This window comes from Lagenorhynchus albirostris, chromosome 2, assembly GCF_949774975.1.
Source record: "Lagenorhynchus albirostris chromosome 2, mLagAlb1.1, whole genome shotgun sequence".
Lineage (NCBI taxonomy): Eukaryota > Metazoa > Chordata > Mammalia > Artiodactyla > Delphinidae > Lagenorhynchus > Lagenorhynchus albirostris.
In genome coordinates this window covers 73,571,834-73,589,561 of record NC_083096.1, presented here as the reverse complement: position 1 = coordinate 73,589,561, position 17,728 = coordinate 73,571,834, and the positions used below count along the sequence as shown (strand labels likewise).

At 54.3% G+C, this 17,728-nt stretch overlaps 1 protein-coding gene across 1 annotated transcript; it reads right to left on the bottom strand.

Moving 5' to 3' along the window:
* Nucleotides 1-1,568: 1,568 nt before the first annotated feature.
* On the bottom strand, nucleotides 1,569-17,433 carry MEX3A (mex-3 RNA binding family member A). Its single transcript, XM_060136245.1, has 4 exons — nucleotides 17,337-17,433; nucleotides 15,829-15,957; nucleotides 8,368-8,834; nucleotides 1,569-4,765 (listed from the first exon to the last, which is right to left on the bottom strand). Exons 3-4 carry the CDS (start codon nucleotides 8,819-8,821, stop codon nucleotides 3,657-3,659), a joined length of 1,563 nt encoding a protein of 520 aa, XP_059992228.1. The 5' UTR covers nucleotides 8,822-8,834; nucleotides 15,829-15,957; nucleotides 17,337-17,433; the 3' UTR covers nucleotides 1,569-3,656.
* Between the last annotated feature and the right edge of the window lie 295 nt (nucleotides 17,434-17,728).

The window sequence follows — 17,728 nt, the reverse complement described above, 5'->3', positions numbered from 1 at the left end:
GGAAAACGATTATCGAGTTGGTTCCTCCACCTGCTGCCATGGAGGTCAGAAGCTAAGGGCGGGAACAAGGAAGGGGGACAGACCACCCCCTCAGTCCCCTTGAAGCTCTGAGAAGGAAGCATGTGCATGTGTGTCTGTTGGTGAAATGACCTACCAGGCTCTTGAATCAACCTGAGGTGGAGTGGATTGAGGTTATACTTCAAGAAGGACTTCCTCAGTTAGGCCCGGGAGAAGTTGCCTCAGGAGGGTTGGAGCTGGGCAGTCTCCATCCTCCCAGAGAACCCCAAGAGGACATATTCGGAGTAAGGGCTGCCCGACAGACAGGGAAGGCCAGGATGGCCAGGCCCTCAGGTACTGGGGTACAGAGCAGGGGTGCAGGTGAATGTGCTCTCCCTCCTCTGCTGTCCCTAGCCCAGCCCTCCTCTGGTTGAAATGACCACTGTTCGTCCTTTCAAAGACCCTGGGAACTGAGCCCCTTATCTATTTGTCCTATAATTTAAAAATCCAAGGATTCTCAGAATCAACCCCAGCAGACGGGAAGGAAGCTCCTAACCTTACCTAGCAACCTGCTCCCACCCTGATATCTGAAGATGGAGCGGCTTAGGGTGGACTCAGCCACTTCCCTCCTCTATTTTCCTTTTCGTTATGACTTTTATACATTCTACTGGACCCAGGGGCCCTCAATGCTACTAAACTTTAAGCTATCTGAATATCATCTACTAAGTAACTAGTAATTCTTTCTCTTTTTCTCTAGGATTATATGAAATAAATTTGAATTATTATTATTATTATAATTATTATTTTGTAGTATTCTTTTCTTTTAAACCCCTCGGTTTCTTTCTTTTTCTTCTCTCTCTCTCATTTTTGGTTAAAAAAACAAACAAAAAAAACTATTTCTCTTAAATCTCACACCTCTCTGAGGGTTCCCGTAGGCCTGCTAGGCCTCAGTTCTGGACTTCCCCTTCTCACTCGCCCCTGGGACAGGGCAGGGGAAGGGGGGGACACCCCAGGATCCTCAGTCCTCAGTCCTCCAGCTTCTTCCTTTCTCCTTAATCCCTTTCTTTGTTTGGCTCTGCCGGCTCCCCCGAGGGGGAGGGGTAGAGGGGAGAGGGAGCCCCGGGAGTGAAATCCAATCTACTTGCAGGGCCCCCGAGGGACCAAGTTCCCCTAGCCCCTGTCTCCACCATCCATCCCAGGATGCTCCCCCGGAAAAGCAAATGACATTCCTCCCCAAAAAAAAAGTGGGGGGAAAAAGGAACGTAAACCCGAACATATATTAAAAACACTTTTTTAACTCTGAATACAAATGTATTTTTTTTCTTCTCTCCCTACATATATTCTAAACCTTCTAAAGTTTTTTTTTTTTAAGGATCACTTTATCATAAAATAAAATATCCTTTTCATATAATAAATTACCTAATAAAAAGTCTTTTTTTTCATATTAGCCCAGGTTCTTTGCTACATTTATACGGTAATAAACGCCTTTATTAAAATAGAATATTAAATTATAAAGAACTGTTTTTTTTTTTTTTTTTTTTTTTTTGCTATTTTTGTTTTCTCTCCTCTGTGTTGGTCACCTATCTCGCTCCCTCTCACGCTCTCTTTCTCTCCTCTATCTTGTCTCTCACTATGTGTTTTGCGTTTGTTTCTAGGTTTGGCTCAATTAGTAAGAGTGGGATTGAATTTTCCGAGCCCCCTAGTGTAACAGTCTTCTGCCTTTGTGGGTAGAGTGGAGAGGGGGAGGGGGATCGACAGACAGACATCCCATCTTCCCACCCCCCTCCCCACCCCCCCTCGGCGACCGAGGGGTGCCCATTTGGTTTGGTTTCTATTGTACAGACATCTCAGGATGGCTCACATTGGCGGGAAGGAGGGAAGTTGTCACAGGCCAGTGTTCCTGGCTGTGACCTCCTTCCGCTCCCCTCCCTGGCTGGTGGTCTGGAGGGGAAGGCTGAGGAGAGGTGAGTTAATTCACAACAGGAGGAAGGAGAGGAGGAAATCCCCTCTGTACCCCCATCCCTGCACCCCCTCTCCATCCAGGAAGAATGGGACTCCGGAGCTTAAGTGCTCAGAGATCACTTAGAAGAGTCCCACCCTACTATATACAAGAATCTCCTAGGACCCCCCCCTGGGACTCCCATCCCCCATCCTCTCCTGGCCCGGCCAGCGGAACCCAGGAGGGCGGGAGGCTGGTGGCTGCACCAGATGAGCAGTAGGGAAGCAGCAAAGGGGGTACAAGGCCTAAAATCATACATGATTCTCAGAACAGGCCCTGCTATACCCCAATCCTGCTTGGCTCTGGACTGACCCCTGTCTGAAGACCTGGTCTCTCTCCTCAACCACAATGAGTGAGACACAGACTTCATGATTAGCGTGCTAATAAGGGTTCAGGTCAGGTCCAGAGAGGGGCGCACGGAGTGGGGCACTGCAGGGGAGGAGGAGCAGCCCCTCCCCCCAGCAGCCTCTCCTATGGCCTCAGGCCCTTTCCTGCTCAAAACTGCAGACACACTACCCTGGCTCTCCCCTCCCACCACCAGAAAATCCAGCCCAAGAACTGTTCCCTAAATGTAATGCCCCAAGATGATAAAGGTGGAGGTTTGACCCTTTATGTAACGCAGTATTGGTCCCCTCCTCAAATTTTCACTGAGAACGGGGATACATTCCATCAAGAATTTGAGGTGTTTCTTTGGAGGAGTAGGAGAGAGGGCCTCCGGATGCCAGAAGAGGAATTAGGGGGGACCATCAAATTGTTCTTCCCCCTACTTCTCCCCAGGGGGATGGTGTCCCCAAAGCCGGGCTGGAAGGAGCAGGAGGGAGGGGGGAGAAGGGAAGAGAGAGAAAGAGCAAGACAGGGCTGGTTGTGACAGCCAGCAAGGGGAAGCAAAGAGGAGAGTTGGGGGAGAGAACAAAGGAGTGAGGAAAACCCAAAGGGAAGAAAGATGGGGAGGAGAGAGTGGAGGGAAAAGCTGCAAGGGGCAGAGAGGGACACCCCCTCTCCAGATTCCTCTAGCCCAGCATTGTGGGGATAGATGAGTTCTGAGCCCTTTATTGGTCGACATACTTCCTCCCCTTCCCCCTTAGAAAATCTATCCCGACTTCCGAAAGGGCCCCAACCCCCTTATACTGCTGGAAACCCAGGAACAGATTCCCAAACAGGATATGGCGGTGGAGGGTCTAAAGGGTCGTGGTTGGAGGTCAGAGGTCAGGACCAGAGGGCTTGGGGATCGTTAGAGCACCTCTAGATACAGATGGTAATTCTCCCTCTCCCTTTCCCCATCCCCTCCACAGAGGAAAGGGTAGTGTGACACACACAAGGGTAGGTGGAGAGGGGGTCAGGATACCTTAGCGGCCACCTCTGGCAAAACAAAAGTTTCTCTTAGCTGCTTCCAGACTGAAGGGTGTGTTGAGGTATCAGAGTTGTAACTCTAGTAAAATTTCCGGCCTGGCCCCCTCCCAACCTTTCCAGGACAGGGTGACCAGAGGCTCTGAAAGTGGTCCACCCTCCAACCACCATCGCCTCCCCTCCCCCCTCCCCAGAGAGCGAGTATCTCTAAGCACCTTGCCCCTCAAATCACTGATTTCCAAAAGGCCCTAGTGGAACACAGCTCCAAGAAGGGCCCCTGGGAGGTGGCCCCAGGAGGCAAGGGGCAGGGGGCTTAGGAAAATATTCGGATGGCTTGCGTGGCTGTGATGTGGCAGACGGGACACTCCGGGTCCGTCCTCTCGCAGATGCGTACTGCACACTCCATGCAGAACAGGTTGTGTCCGCAGGGCACGAGTGCGGCAGTCACCTCACTCTCGAAGCACACCATGCAATCCCGCCCGCCGCCGGGGCTCCGCAGGCCGCCCCCACCAAGTTTAGAGAAGCCCTGGAGCGGCTCTCCCGGCGGGCGTCTCGGGAGTCCTGCCAGCTCAGGCCCCGCAGAGGCGGCAGGAGAGCGGTGCGCGCCCGGGGGCCCGGCGCGGGCCTTGGCGGAAGAGGAGGAGGAGGAAGAGGCGGAAGAGAAGAGCACCGAGGTGGGCGTGGCGTTCTCCTGGCCCGCCCAGAGAGGGGGGCTAGTCTCCGCCACCCCGTAATACACGTCCTGCTTGCCCACGCCGTAGCCGGGAAACAGGTACCCGCCGTAGCCAAAGTCCCCTCCCTGCTCGCCCAGGCGCGGGGCCTCAAAACCAGAGTCCACTCCACACTCGCCGATGCAGCCCAGACTGTTCTGCCTGAAGGTGGAGAGGGGCTTGCAGCCAGGCGGGTGCACCCGCCAGGCCTCGGAGTAGCGGCTATCAAGCGCGGCGTCGGGGCTCCCAGCCAGGAAGTCGTTTTCATTGTTGTACTCGAGGATCTTGCCCGTGCGGACCGCGATGTGCGTCTCGATCTCCTCGCGCGCACGCTCCACGTTGCCCGGGGCACCGGTGATCTCGAACACCGGGTCTCGGTCCCGGCTTGGCGTGATAATGTACGTGTTGGTCTGCTGCTGGATGCGTTTGATGGTTGCCCCCTTGGGGCCCACCACCAGCCCCACCACGCGGTAGGGCACCCGCACACGAATAGTCACTTGGCCGGGCAGAGCAGGCGCCACGCCAAAGGCGGCGCCCGACTTGTTGCGGGAGGCCCGGATCATGGAGAAGTGCTCAGCTGCTGAGATGATTTCGCGTCGGGCTGTGGCCACGTCCTCCCGCCGCCCGGTCACCATGAACACTGGCTCCTCGCCTCGCACCGGCGTCTTGATGTAGGTGTTGGTCTTGGCCCTCAGAGCCTTAATCTTGCAGCCTGGGATAGGTAGGGAAGAGAGAGAAAGAAACTCACCGGGCAAGAAGGTTTGTGCTGAGTCCAACAAGCTCCTGCTCCTGCTCAGATACTCAGCCCCCCAGGAGCCTCTGTCTACCCTTTGAACCCCGCCCCCCCAATCCACCCTAACCGGAACAATTCACTCATCGTATCTTAAATCTACCCAACGTCTCTATCAACCACAGATCGCCAAATGTCCCAACATTCCCTTGAATTCCATTCAGGACCTCCAAATTCACGCACTCTTTGAAATCCTGAAAAAATCACTGACCCTCCAGACGAGGTGCTAACCTCAAACCTACTCACTAACTCCTCTCCAACCACGAGCCGTTCCCACAATTTCTCTACTGATTTCTGGCTACTCAAACTTCCAAATCACTTAATCACCCCACCCTGCCCTGCAACTGCAATCTCCGATCTGTCACTGATCTTGATCTTTCCTCAGAACTGCAATGGACCCAGCAACCCACAATCTACTCCTTACTTGGTCTCCATGCCTTAAAAGTGTCCTCCAGTCTACTCTGGGACCACTGACCCCCAGCTGCTCCCATGCCTTCCACCATGAGTGTCTCTCAGTGGGTCCCAAATTCATAGCAAGTTTTCAGCAACTAGTGGAGTGTGGGAGACTGGGAAGGGTCTGAGAATCAGAGTTTCAAGAGGGAAAGGAGGATAATGATGTGTGGTGCCTGACCCCATGGACACTCCTGCCACCCTGTCCCCTGGGGGCAGGAGAGCCAAGATGGGCTGGGAGCTGAGTAGGGTGGGGAAGAAGGTGTTCTGGACCTGTACTCTTGCTTTGAAGGAGTGGGTTCAAGGTAGGAGGTTGGGGAGAGAGGCAGAAAGAGGAATGAGAAAGGCCCAGACAAAGAGAGACAAAGAAGGAGAAGGGGAAAGAAAAAAGTGAGGGAGGCTGGGGTGGCCACACTGCAGTTTAAAGGTGGCAGACCTTGATGGCTGACTGAACAAGCCTCTCTCCTCCTCTCCCACTTCCCTCTCCCTGCCCCTAGCTTCACACAGAACCTCAGAGACTCACATGCTTTCTCGAAGCACACATGCTATGTGTGTGAGTTTGCGCGTGCGCACACACACACGGACCTAGGAGCCGTGATGCAGTGTGCCTTTATCTAAGTGATACTTGTGGTGCAAACCTAATGTACACTTTCACATACCCCTCTCTCCCATACACACAGATTCCCTGCGTTTCAACCTTTCATCCATCCCACTCTTCCATCCCCATCATTCCCAACACACAAGCAGCACATTCCTATACACACCTGCCCACAACTTTGGTCCCCATTCACATTCAGAAACGTTCACACCCCTCTCCAGATACACATTCACCATTCCCTTCCTCGCTCCCCAACCAACGCCAGTGGTCCTAGTTTTCCGATTCTGCCCCAACCCTCCAACCACAGGCCTGGGGTGAGCTCATCTTTTTTTCCCTCTCCTTCCTCCACTCCAGATGGCTTCTTCTCCAGATTGGCATGTGGGAGGAGAGAGTGGGTTGGGGGCAGCTCTCCTCACCTTCAAGAGACCTCAGGAAGGAGAATTTGCTCCTCCCTTTTTGTCTTCAGACCTCTTGGCAGCTGAGAAGTCCTACCTGTTGTCCAGCCCACATCCTTGCTGCTCTAATGTCAGTCAGTAAATGACTGCTCTATTTGTGAGTCATGGAGGGTTAAGGAACAGTGAAGCCCCTTCTCCTACAACTTCTAATCGCATGGCATCTGATAGGCATCGGGGCTCTGGCTCTAAGTTTTGAGCCCATAAACTTACGCGAGAGCTAGGTGTCTTTAGGGACTGGAGTTAGGGTGAGGAGGACAGGCCGGGTATAAAACTAAGGAGAAAAGCTAGAGGCCTGGAGGTGCAGAACTGGTGGTGGACCTCGCCCTGGGTTTCGCAACCCTGAAGAAGCATCTCTTGAAGGGAAGACCCAGTTGGCTTCACCTTCCTAGAGGTCAAATAGAGGAGCACTGACACTGCAGCAGGAGGAGGAAGGTTAGACAAGAGAAAGGACTTCCATTTACTAAAGGAATGAGGGAGAGGCCTATCTTCTCTGAATAGGAGAAATCCCCCTACTTTTATGAGAGACAGGCCCATCTGATGCGGAGGCAGAAGAGGAAAGAATGACTCTATGAAATTCCGGGGCCTCCCAAGACCACCCCCGCACCCAAGAAAAGATATCAGTGTCCCCACCCAATTCCAGGGCTCTGGGTCCCTAGTTTCTGGCAACAAGAGGAAATCCAACTTTTAAAACCAGAAATCTCAAGAGATGGAGTGCCCAGGAGGATGAGGGCTATGCCTGGGAGTGGCATCTTCCCCTCCTCCATTCTGGATCTCCCTGCAAAATCCCCCCAACCCCCCACACTTCTGGTAGATGAGGTGAGATGTGGAGTAGGGGCCCTCCTGGCTTGCCTCCCCTCTTCCCCGGCCAGCAGCCGGCCTCCTCCCTCACTCCCAGCCGGAATGCAGCTCCTCTATTGTTCCCCACTGTGGGACAGCTCCTCCCCTGCTCCTCCCCCACCCCACACCTCCCCAGCCCAGCCCCCTTGCAATTTCCAAATCCCACCCCCCAACTCCCCTTTGGGAAACTGGGAGAGGGAAGGGTCCCCAGGATCCCGTCTGCTCAATCTGGACCCTCACCAACACTCCCACCCCCACCCGCCCAGGGATGCTGGAGCGGAGGAGGGTGTGGTATCAGACATACTATACTGGATTAATTCTACACCCACACCCCCCTCCCCCCAACAACACACCCAGACACATGCCCTCCACCAAATCTCCAGGTGAAGGTTTCTTACCCCCCAGCATGCCCTCACCCACTCCGTCCTACTCTCTCACTACCAGAGACCCCTCTCCAGGCCTCTGGCCCCTGGCCGTGGCCAGCCCAGAACAAAAGCCTGAGAGGGAGGAGGAGAGGTCCACACCAGGACGTGGCACTTCATTGGAGGCGCCCCTTCCAAAACCCCACAGACCATTCAACTTTGGTGTGTGGGTGACCACAGCACTCCCTCCTCCCAGCAGCCCCCCTTTCCCACCTCACCCCCAGGCTGGGACCCTCCCATGAGCCACACCCCCTTCCATTCCTACACTCAGCCCAACAAAGAGATAGATACTCAGTCTAGCTTCCCAGGCCAGGTCTCCCCCAAAGTCTGTAACTCCAGGCAGCTGGCAGTCCCAGGGGTGCCCCCTCCCCGAAACCACTAGCAAATGCCGGAGTTGGGGCTTCTGAGTAACTCTTTGCACATTCCACCAGTTTTTCTGTCTACGAGTGGACACCCCCTCCGGACAGCCTCCCCGGATTGGAAGACCGATCCCCCTCCCTTTTCCCTCTCTCCACGAGAGGATATTTCTTTGTCTAAGGGCAGAGCCCTGGGGGAGGAAGGATCTGGAGAACAGTCCCAACTGGGGGGGTGGGGGTAGCAGGGAACTTTGTGGCACTTGGAAATCAGGGTAGGGGGCGGGTCCCCCTTTGTGGGGAAGGGACAGAGCCAGAGGCGGGCAAGAAGGGAGGAAATGAACTTTCCGTGGTAGGGATGGGGTGCCCCCCACTCCAATCCCTCTCCGCGGTCCCGGCGCCCGCTTACCTTGCCTGCCCACGATCTCGGCCACGTGCTCGGAGGTGGGCACGGGTACACACTCGGTGGTGTTGCTGCTGCCCTTCAGGCGCAGCTCGGCCTCTTTGTAGAGAGCGCAGAGCTTGGCGTCGCTGGCCCCTTTGGGGGCGGTGGGGGGTTGGGGCGTCTGAGCCGCGGGGGCCGCCGTCGGGGCGGCCGGGGGCGCCGCGGGCGGCGGCGGCGGGGCCGGCTGCGGGGGGGCGGCCGGCTGCGCGGGGGCGCCGCCCCCCCCACCTCCCCCGTCCTCGCCCGCCGTGGGGGCGGGGGGCTCCCCCAAACCCAGGAGGCAGAGTTGATCGAGAGCCAGCTGAAGGGCGCGCTCGTCTTCCAGCAGCCCTCGGTCCTTAGCGCTTCCCCCGAAACATCCTAGTTCTCCAAAGCCCCCATTTCTTTCCATTATTCCAGATACCACTAGACTAGGCATGGCGAAACAAAAGCTGGGGGAGAGAGAGAGAGGGAGAGAGAGAGAGAGAGAGAGAGGTGGTGGAAGGGAAAAGAGGAGAGAGGAGGGGAGGGGAGAGGAGAGGAGGGGGGTGTGTGGGGAGGGGGGAACAAAGAACTGGGGAGGGGGGAAGAAAGCGAGATAGAAAGATAGACCCTCCCCCTAAGCCCCCCTCCCCAAACACCCTGTAACCCGACTCCCCTCGCCCCAGCCCCCAGGGTGGGGGTGGGGGGAAAAAGAAGCAAAGCCAAGAAAGCAGATCTCCTCTCCTCTCCGGGGGTGACGGGGGGCGGGGGGCTGCGGGATTTCTGCCCCCACCCCTCCCGCCTCGGTCCCGGGAGACTCTAGACCCCACCGTCCAGACGCCCCCCTTAGGCTCCCGCACCGAGCCCCAGTCCAGGAGCGGCGCTCAGTGGCCCCCAATAGAGCCCAGCCCCTTCCAGCGCTCAAACTCTTTTGTTTTAAATGAACTGGATGGAGCAGCATGGAACTGACGGGAGGGGGCCGCGCCGGGGGCGCCCGGGGCATGCCGGGAGTTGTAGTTTCCCGCCCTCGGGGGCGCGGGGACGAATTCCTTGACCCGAGGAAGATATGGATGTGCCTTCGGTCTTCACTCGCGGCTGGGAGGCGAAGCTGGGGGTGGGATGGAAGTCAAGGTCCCTCATTTTTCCAAGAGGCGGGCACCGGGAGAGGAGTCAGTGTACAGAAACGGAACGTGTTGAAAAAAGGCTAATGGAATGTGCCCCCCTCCCAAGACGGGCTCCTTCCCGATCCGGGCAGGTCTTTGGTCCCTCTTTCTTATGGTAATGAGGGGGGGGCGAGAGGGCGGGGAGCGGTCCCGGCTGGGTCACTGCGGCTTTCTGTCGCTCGCTCTCTCTCTCGCTCTCGCTCTCTCTCCCCTCTTCCCCCTCCCTGCCGCGCTCCCTCTCCGCTCTCAGCTCCCCCCTCCCGCTCTCCCAGAGTCGATCCCGGCTCTGGGCCGCGGGGAGAGGTTCTCCGCAGAGCAGACAAAGCCCGCAGCCGCGATGCGGGGAGAACACGGCTGGGCGCGCTGGGGGGGCCGGGATGGGGTGCCGGGTTGGAGGGTGGGACCCCTTGGTAAAAGACGGGGTCCCCTCATCGCCAAGCGGCAAGCCATCCCCCCTCGTCCTCTCCCGCTCCCCCAGTCTCGGAGATCTGAGAGGCACCGACTGGGAGGTGAGTTAGTTAACATCCTTCTGATCAGTAGAGGGGAGCTGGGAGGGCTGTGGAGAGATGAAGTGAGGAGGATGAAGGGGTGGAGGGAGAGGAGAGAAGTGGGGGGACAGAGAGTGAGGAGGCAAGGGAAGTCTTAAAGGCATGATGTGACTTAACAGTTTCGGGTGAGAGCCAGGAGCTTTGGGTGCGACAGAAGGAGGAAGGAGAGACTGGATGGAATGGAAACCCAGACTTCTTCAGGCCTGGGCCATATATGTAGCTTGCGGGTGATCTGTTCTTTAGCCTTCACCATCATCCCACCTCTCCCCCACTGAAAACCCATTAATTCAGCTCCTTTGACTCTGGAAATTTGGTGAAAGTAAAAATCAGATTTTAAGGCATGAATTGGACAGTTGGGCACTTTTAGGGGAGTTTGTGGAAGTTGGAGTGTAATGCAATCTTTTCTCCCCTTACCCCATAGCTTCAACATTTCTTTTGTTACCCTTTTTATGCCTGGGTCTTTCCCAGTAGGAGAAGGGATGGCACTGCAGCTTGAGGGCTTGAGGTCAGACTTTTAAGAACTTCCCAAAAGTTTTATAAGAATGGGTGGGTGAGCTACAGTGGTAAGGTGTCCTTTTCTGGAGTGCCTTGGAAACCAAAAATCTGAACTAGTTTGTGAGGTAAAGTCCTGCTTGGAGGCAGGGGAACAGAGGAGATGACCTCATAGACCAGGCACTGTGAGGCCGTGAGGGCTGAGCTGCAAGCCCAGTTCCCTAAATTGATTCTTGGAGAGAGCAAATTTGCACACCAATGGGAGGGTGGGAGCCAGCGTGGAGGATCACAGGAGGGGTTGGGGGTTGGCACACTGCGGGGCTCTTGCTTCTTTGCCTGGCAGAAGATGCAGGGAAGGGGAACCATGACTGAGAAACCCCGGAAGCCCCCGGAATTGGAGAAGGGGTGCCCTCTGGATCGAGAATTTAACATAAAGTTAACAACAGACCTTCTTGGATTGGGTGCTCCCGCCTCTAAGCAAGAGTGGGCGAGGAAGAATTGGAGAGACATAGCCCTGTGGGAGTGGCTGTTTCCTGCTCTTGTCCCCTCTCCTTCTGCCCCAGGAACTTGGATTGGGGGAACCAGGCTTGGACTGGGGGAACCAGGGAAAGCGTCCTACTCTGTGGACCAGGTGACTGTTTTTCACATGAACAGAAATCGCAAACGGTTGCATAGGACTGATTGTGTGCCAGGCCTTTCTGTCACCAGCCAGTCTGAGCCTTCCTGTCCCCTCTGAAATGAGATTCCCCCTAGACATTCACTCCTGAATTTGCCCTGCTTCCACTTTCCTCCCCACTAAGCTAATTAAAGCAGGAGGTTAATGACCAAAGAAGCCTTGGGGGTTTGGCCAGGGAGGAAAACAAAGGACAGAAACAAGTGTGTGCGAGTGGGGAGGGGACAGCTGCTGAATGGGAAGGGACAGACTAAGGGGCAGGGTAGGGGAAGGGGCAGTCCCTGCTGGACCCCCGCTCACTGATCCAACAAGGACTAATCAGCCCCCCTGGGTGTGTTCATGGGTCCACCCTCAGGCTCCCACTGACTCCAAATAGCCAAGGTGAGAGAGGCAAACGTGAACCTGGCACCTGGAGGGCAGGATGTGTGTGTGAGTGCACTTAGGTCTGGGGCTTGGCTGTGCACATAGAGGCATGTGCCTGCAGACAGTGCGGGGTACGTCCACCCACAGGGGGCCTGCCAGAGTGCCCAGTGGCAGCAGAGCCTGGCGATGGGCACCTTGAGGAGCCAGGTTCTCAGGAGGTTTTTTTTTTTTTGGCCGTAGGATCTTAGTTCCCTGGCCAGAGATTGAACCCATGCCCTTGGCAGTGAAAGCTCGAGTCCTAACCACTGGACTGCCAGGGAATTCCCTCGGGAGGGGTTTTGATGAGTCCTTCCCTCACTCCCAGAGGCTGGTGCCCTCCTTTGTTCAGGGGACTCCCCTCCTCCACTGACATTTGTGTTGGCCAAGCTGAGTTTCTGTCCAGGGGCCCTCCTTTTCCTCTCTCCCCCGCCTGCCCATTCTAGAATTAGGCCCATGAGGGCTGAAGGCCTTACTTAAACAATTTTGCTTGGAAATAGGTAGCTATGCCCGCCCCACCCCAGCCCTCACTCTGCCCATGACCAGAAAGGTGTGTAGGTGGCATATCTCTCCCCTTCAGGACCTTGGAGGACAGGACTGTGTGTCTCATCTTTTTTTTTTTATTGTGGTACGCGGGCCTCTCACCGTTGTGGCCTCTCCCGTTGTGGAGCACAGGCTCCGGACACACAGGCTCAGTGGCCATGGCTCACGGGCCCAGCTGCTCCGTGGCATGTGGGATCTTCGCGGACCAGGGCATGAACCCGTGTCCCCTGCATCGGCAGGCGAACTCTCAACCACTGCACCACCAGGGAAGCCCTGTGTGTCTCATCTTTGTCATTGTCTCCTACCCTAGTGCCCCAGTACCTAGCACACGGCCCTGCCCAGAGCAGAAGCTCAGTAAGGGTGTAGTGAGTGTAACTGCGCATTCCAAGCTTCCTGATGTAGGAGGAAGGAGCAGACCTCTGGAGCCAAACATGCTGGGTGTTAATTCTGCCCCTTGAGCAGTCAATTACTGCTGAGCCTCGATTTCCTCATCTCTCAAATGGAAATAATAAGCCAAGTTCCTAGCACAGTGCCTGGCTCATTTAAGGTGTTCAATCAATGTTAGTTTGGGGGCCCTGGTTGCTCTCCCCTGGCAATTGACTTTACCTAGACTGTGGTCTTCATTAATTAATTTTAATTCATTCATTCAGCTAACTACTTCCTATTGAGCTCTTAGGATGTGCCAGGCACTGGAGGAGGTCCTGACCCACTGTGAGTCATTTGAAGATAGTTCTAGATCTAGACTTGCAGAAATAAGATCATCCCAAACAAATAGCAGATAAATCCAAAAATAATTCCTGTTGAGCACTGGAGTGCAGGTGAACTCTATATGTCTCTAGCACACACACAGCCTCAGACCTGAGGAACAAAGGACCCTGTGGAGTCGTTGAGTTGGCTGTATGAGCGTGTGTGTCTATGTGCAGGTGTATCTGTGTGTGTGTGTGTGTGTGTGTGTACACAGGTCTGGCTGCAAGGCAGGAAAGGTGACCCAGTTGAGAGTGGGATGGCCCAGAACTCGAGTGGAGGCTGAAAGACAGGAGTGGGATGGGTGATCCAGACTGTGCTTATCTGTGTGTGGAGTTGTGTCCCTTTTCTTCTTCCAGCAAACCTGGGCACCTATTATTGCTGTCGTACCAAGGGATGGGGCACAAACCTAACACCTGCCCCTCCTCTGCCCTATTCTCAGAGCCCCCAGGGAGGGAGGCAGACACAGGAGGCTACCATCAAGGTTGCCCTAGCAAGCTGGCTGGCCCTTATAGAGGTTATCTCATCCATCTCCCTACTCCTCTCGGGATGCCTTCTCCATCTGTCTTAATCAGCTAGGCCTCCTGTCCTGTACTTTATGGGGTTTATGTTTTCTTTTCTTAATACCCCTCCCTATGGGAAGTCTACCTTGTGATCTAAACACCATTCGCCCTGCTGAGAGTGCAGCCAGTTTTCTCTCTGTTGCTGGAATACACTCAACTCATTAATTTCTTTCCTTCTTTCTTCCTTGCTTCCTTCCCTCCTTCCCTTCTTTCTTTCTTTCTCTCCCTCTCTTTTTCTTCCTTCCTTCCTTCCTTCCTTCCTTCCTTCCTTCCTTTCTTTCTTTCTTTCTTTCTTTCTTTCTTTCTTTCTTTCTTTCTTTCTTTCTTTCTTTCTTTCTTTCTTTCTTTCTCTCCCTCCCTCTCTCCCTTTCTTTCTTTCTTTTCTTTCTTTCTTTCTTTCCGGCCACACCACACGGCTTGTAGGATCTTAGTTCCCCGACCAGGGATTGAACCCAGGCCATTGGCAGTGAGGCAGTGAGAACACAGAGTTAACCACTGGACCACCAGGGAATTCCCCTCAACTCATTAATTTCAATCAGTGAGAATGTATTGGGTAAAATTCTCTAGGACACACAAAAGAAGTAACAGACTTGATCTCTGCCCTCAGCAAGACACAGAAACTAGCCTACATGACCCAGAGAACATGGACAAACAGGATTAAATGTGAGGGCAAAACAGTCTTTGGTACTTGGAGGGCTACAGAGATTGGAGAAGAGAGGAGGTCTCTCTGGGTTCTTCCACTGTTGTGGGCCCAATCTCCAAGGGCTTTGGACCTGGACAGACAAACACCTCTCTGCTCCTCCCCTGGGACCACTCCAGCACTCCCCCTAGCAGGTCCCCTGCACTCTCTGATTTCTCTAGGGAGAGCAGCTCCGAGGGGCTGGGGCAGAACTAGGGTCCCCCAGGACAGCTGGCTGGCAGGGCCCCTCTGGGATTCAGGGCCGGACCCAGGTGTCCGGGAGGCAGGTGATACCAGAGCTGTGACAGTTGGTCCCCAGATTCCTCACCCAGTGGCGCCAGCTCTGGTTTCGGGCTGAGGCAAGGGAGGGGGAGGGGCACCTGGTGCCAGGCAGGGCTGGGTGTTCTCTTGGGGCAGGGAGAAGGAGGCAGTAAACATGCCCTTGCTAGGTTGTTGGGGAGGGATTTTTCCAGTGCCCTCTTTGTGCCAGGCACTGTACTGGATACTAACAGGGGATACTGAAGCATAAGACACAATCTGGTACAGGTGAATTAATGGATATAAAAGACTGTATAGAATGTCATAGGTGGACTAGAAACTAAATGAATGAATGAATAGATTCACCAGTTATCTAATGACCTTGTTTTACAGAGAGGAAGATTGAGGCCCAGAGAACTCAGGTCCTATGACTCTCTTGTACCTTTTGTTCCATCATGCTTCCTTTTTCAGGAAAGGGAAGAGGAAGTTAGAGAGAGAGGGGTGGGAAGAGGGACTTTCCAATTCCTGAGTTTCCGTATTTCCAGGCTCTCTTCTTGGTGTTTACAGACTTGATCTCATTTAATCCTCTTACAACTCTGTGAGGCTGGAATTGCCATCTCTGCTTAACCTCAGGGACCTAAGGCTCAGAGAGGTTAAGTAACTTGCTCAGGTCACACAGGTGGTAAATGGACACTCCAGTGTTCAAAGACAGATCTGTCTGACTCCGGAGCCTAGGACCCCAGAAGTGAACAGTGATACCCAGTGAGTAGTCTGGAGGCCGAGGAGAGAGTGATCACTGAAGTCGGACCAGGAGAGGCTTCCTGGATCTGGAGTCCCTGAAGGATGAGTGAGGTACGTGCAAAGGGAGAGGACTGGAGATTGATGTCAGAGGTGCCCAGGAGGCTTGCTGGTTGGGAAAGTGGCCTGCTTGCCTGGATCCTGAGGAGCTCCAGGGACAGGTGGAGGAAAAGCACCTTTGAACTTTGGCCACGAGGTGGCGCTGCAGGCCAGTTACTGGGAGCTGCTCCAGCGTGGGCTTGCACACTAGGACCCAGAGGTTTCTTCCCTGCCAGTTAGGGATCCACGCCCAGTCCTGCCTCCTCAAGTGTCATCTCAAGCTTCCACCTTTCCCTTTTCTGGAGGGGCATCCACCAAGTGGGAGACAAGGAGGCTACCAGTCTATTCCTGACTAAGGACAAAAACCCAGGTGGCCGTGACCTGGGCATCCCCATGGTCTGACCAGCTCTGCAGGTCATCCTGAGCCCCCTCCAGCTGCTTAAGACTGGTTAATGTCCAGTTGCCCTCCTGAGTCCCTGGCAGACACTGATCGGGGCCAGGCTAACCAAACAGACATTTGAGTACAACCGACCTGGGTCTGAAGCAGAATAATAATAAAACCTACCTAATAAGGAGTTAAAAAGTTTTCATCCAATAAACACATATTGAACACTTGCTGTGTCAGGCACTGTTCCAGGCATTGGAGATATATCATTGAACGTGACAAAGTCCTTACTCTCATGGACCTGATATTCTGTGGGGGAGGGGAGACAGAGTAAACAAGTAGATCATGTAATTTATGGTAGTGGTAATCGCTGTGAGGAAAAACAAAGCAGGATTTTGGGGTAGAAAGGTGTGAGATGCTTAATTTAGAAAGAATGGTCATGTTGTGCGAATTTAACTGGACATATATAAAGCACAGTGCCTGGCATTGAGTTAGCAATTGTTACGATTATTTTGTTCCCTTTGCTTCTGCCCTTCTCCATCCCCATGTTCCCCTTCCTCTGTCTCACATTCTCCCTGCCTTTTCCCAGTAGTCCCCCCAGGGAAAACAGGTGCTGGCTTGGAACCAGGAGTCCTGAGTTTTTAGTCCTGGCTCTGCCACAACAGCCCAAACTGGCTCTCCCCTCCCCTGCTTCTGGTAAATGACATCACCCTCCACCTGGTTGCTCAAGCCAGAAATCTGGAGCTATCTGTCATCCCTGCCTTTTCCCTAACTTCCTCCCATCTAGTCCATCAACCAATTCTGTCAACTACACCTCAAAACATTTCTCAAATCCATCAACTTCCCACCTCCACTGCTACTCTCCTGATCCAAGCCATCATCCTCTCCTGCCTGCAATAGTCTCTAGCTGGTCTCTCTCCTCCATTCTTGTCTCCCCTGCCCCCTCCAATCCAGTCTCCACATGGTGGCCAGAGAGATAATTTTTAAAAACCAAATATGATCATGAAACTCTCCTTCTTAAAACACTGTATTGGCCCCCCATTGTCATTAGATCCAAGACCAAACTCCTTAGTGTGATTTAGAATATCCTTCACATTCTGGCCCTTGCCCAGCAGTCAGCTGATCCTGCCCTCCCTCTCACCCTCCATTCCAGCTACATGAGCCCTCTTTCAGGGCTTAGAGCACACCATGTTCTGCCCATCATCCAGCTTTAGCCTGCGCTGTCCCATCTGCTGTTCCCTCACCCTTCACCTGGCTCATGCTGGTTCATCTTGTGGGACTCAAATTCCATGTCACTTTCCCTGGGAAATCTCTCCCGGTCATTTTTGGAGATCTCTTAACCATTCCGCACACTATATTGTAACTGTCCGTTTACACTTCTGTCTCCCCAAGTACCTGGGAGCCCCTTGAGGACAGGGACCGGCTCTAGTCCACTCCTGTATTCCCAGCACCTGTGCCGGCACACAGTAGGTGCCCAATGTTTGCTGCTTGGAAGCTGCGTGCGCGTGCTCATCATACTTCCCTCTTGAACAGCCTCTTCCCTTGACCCCCACACCCCACCATACCTCCCACCCTCCACACCCAGCTGCATCTCTCCCCTCCCCTCCCAAGCGCCACCCCTGGGCCCTCACAGCCATCCCTTGTCTGATCTCCAGAGGGGTGCCGTTTGCATGATGCTTGGCATATACCTTCACTGGGTTGAAACCAGGAGTCCTCCTCTCGCCAATGCCTAGTCCGGAACACATTCACAGCAGGAACTCCATAATGGTGCTGATTCACTGGTGTGACTTCTGACTGATGGCTCAGAAGGGATCTCTAAGCATGTAAACCCCTCCCCTCAGTCACTGCTGGTAAAAGGAGTCTTGGACCCAGTAGGCCCTTGAGAGTGCAAAGAAGTACACATAGATCATGTGCTCCTGCCAGGTCCTCTCATCCCCCTACGCCTTTGCAGGTGCTATTCTCTCTGCCTCCAACACTCTCTCCCCCATCATCTTGTCTATCTCCCACTCATCCTTCCCACTCACTCCTGAGCTCAGGAGTCATGTCCTCTGAGAGGCCTTCCTGACCGTGCTCATGGACT

Excerpts from the sequence above, each read along its gene's own strand:
- MEX3A (XM_060136245.1), bottom strand. The coding sequence starts at position 8,821 with ATGCCTAGTCTAGTGGTATCTGGAATAATGGAAAGAAATGGGGGCTTT. Across the intron at positions 4,766-8,367 it reads CGAGATCGTGGGCAGGCAAG|GCTGCAAGATTAAGGCTCTG; the intron begins GTAAGCGGGCGC and ends TACCTATCCCAG.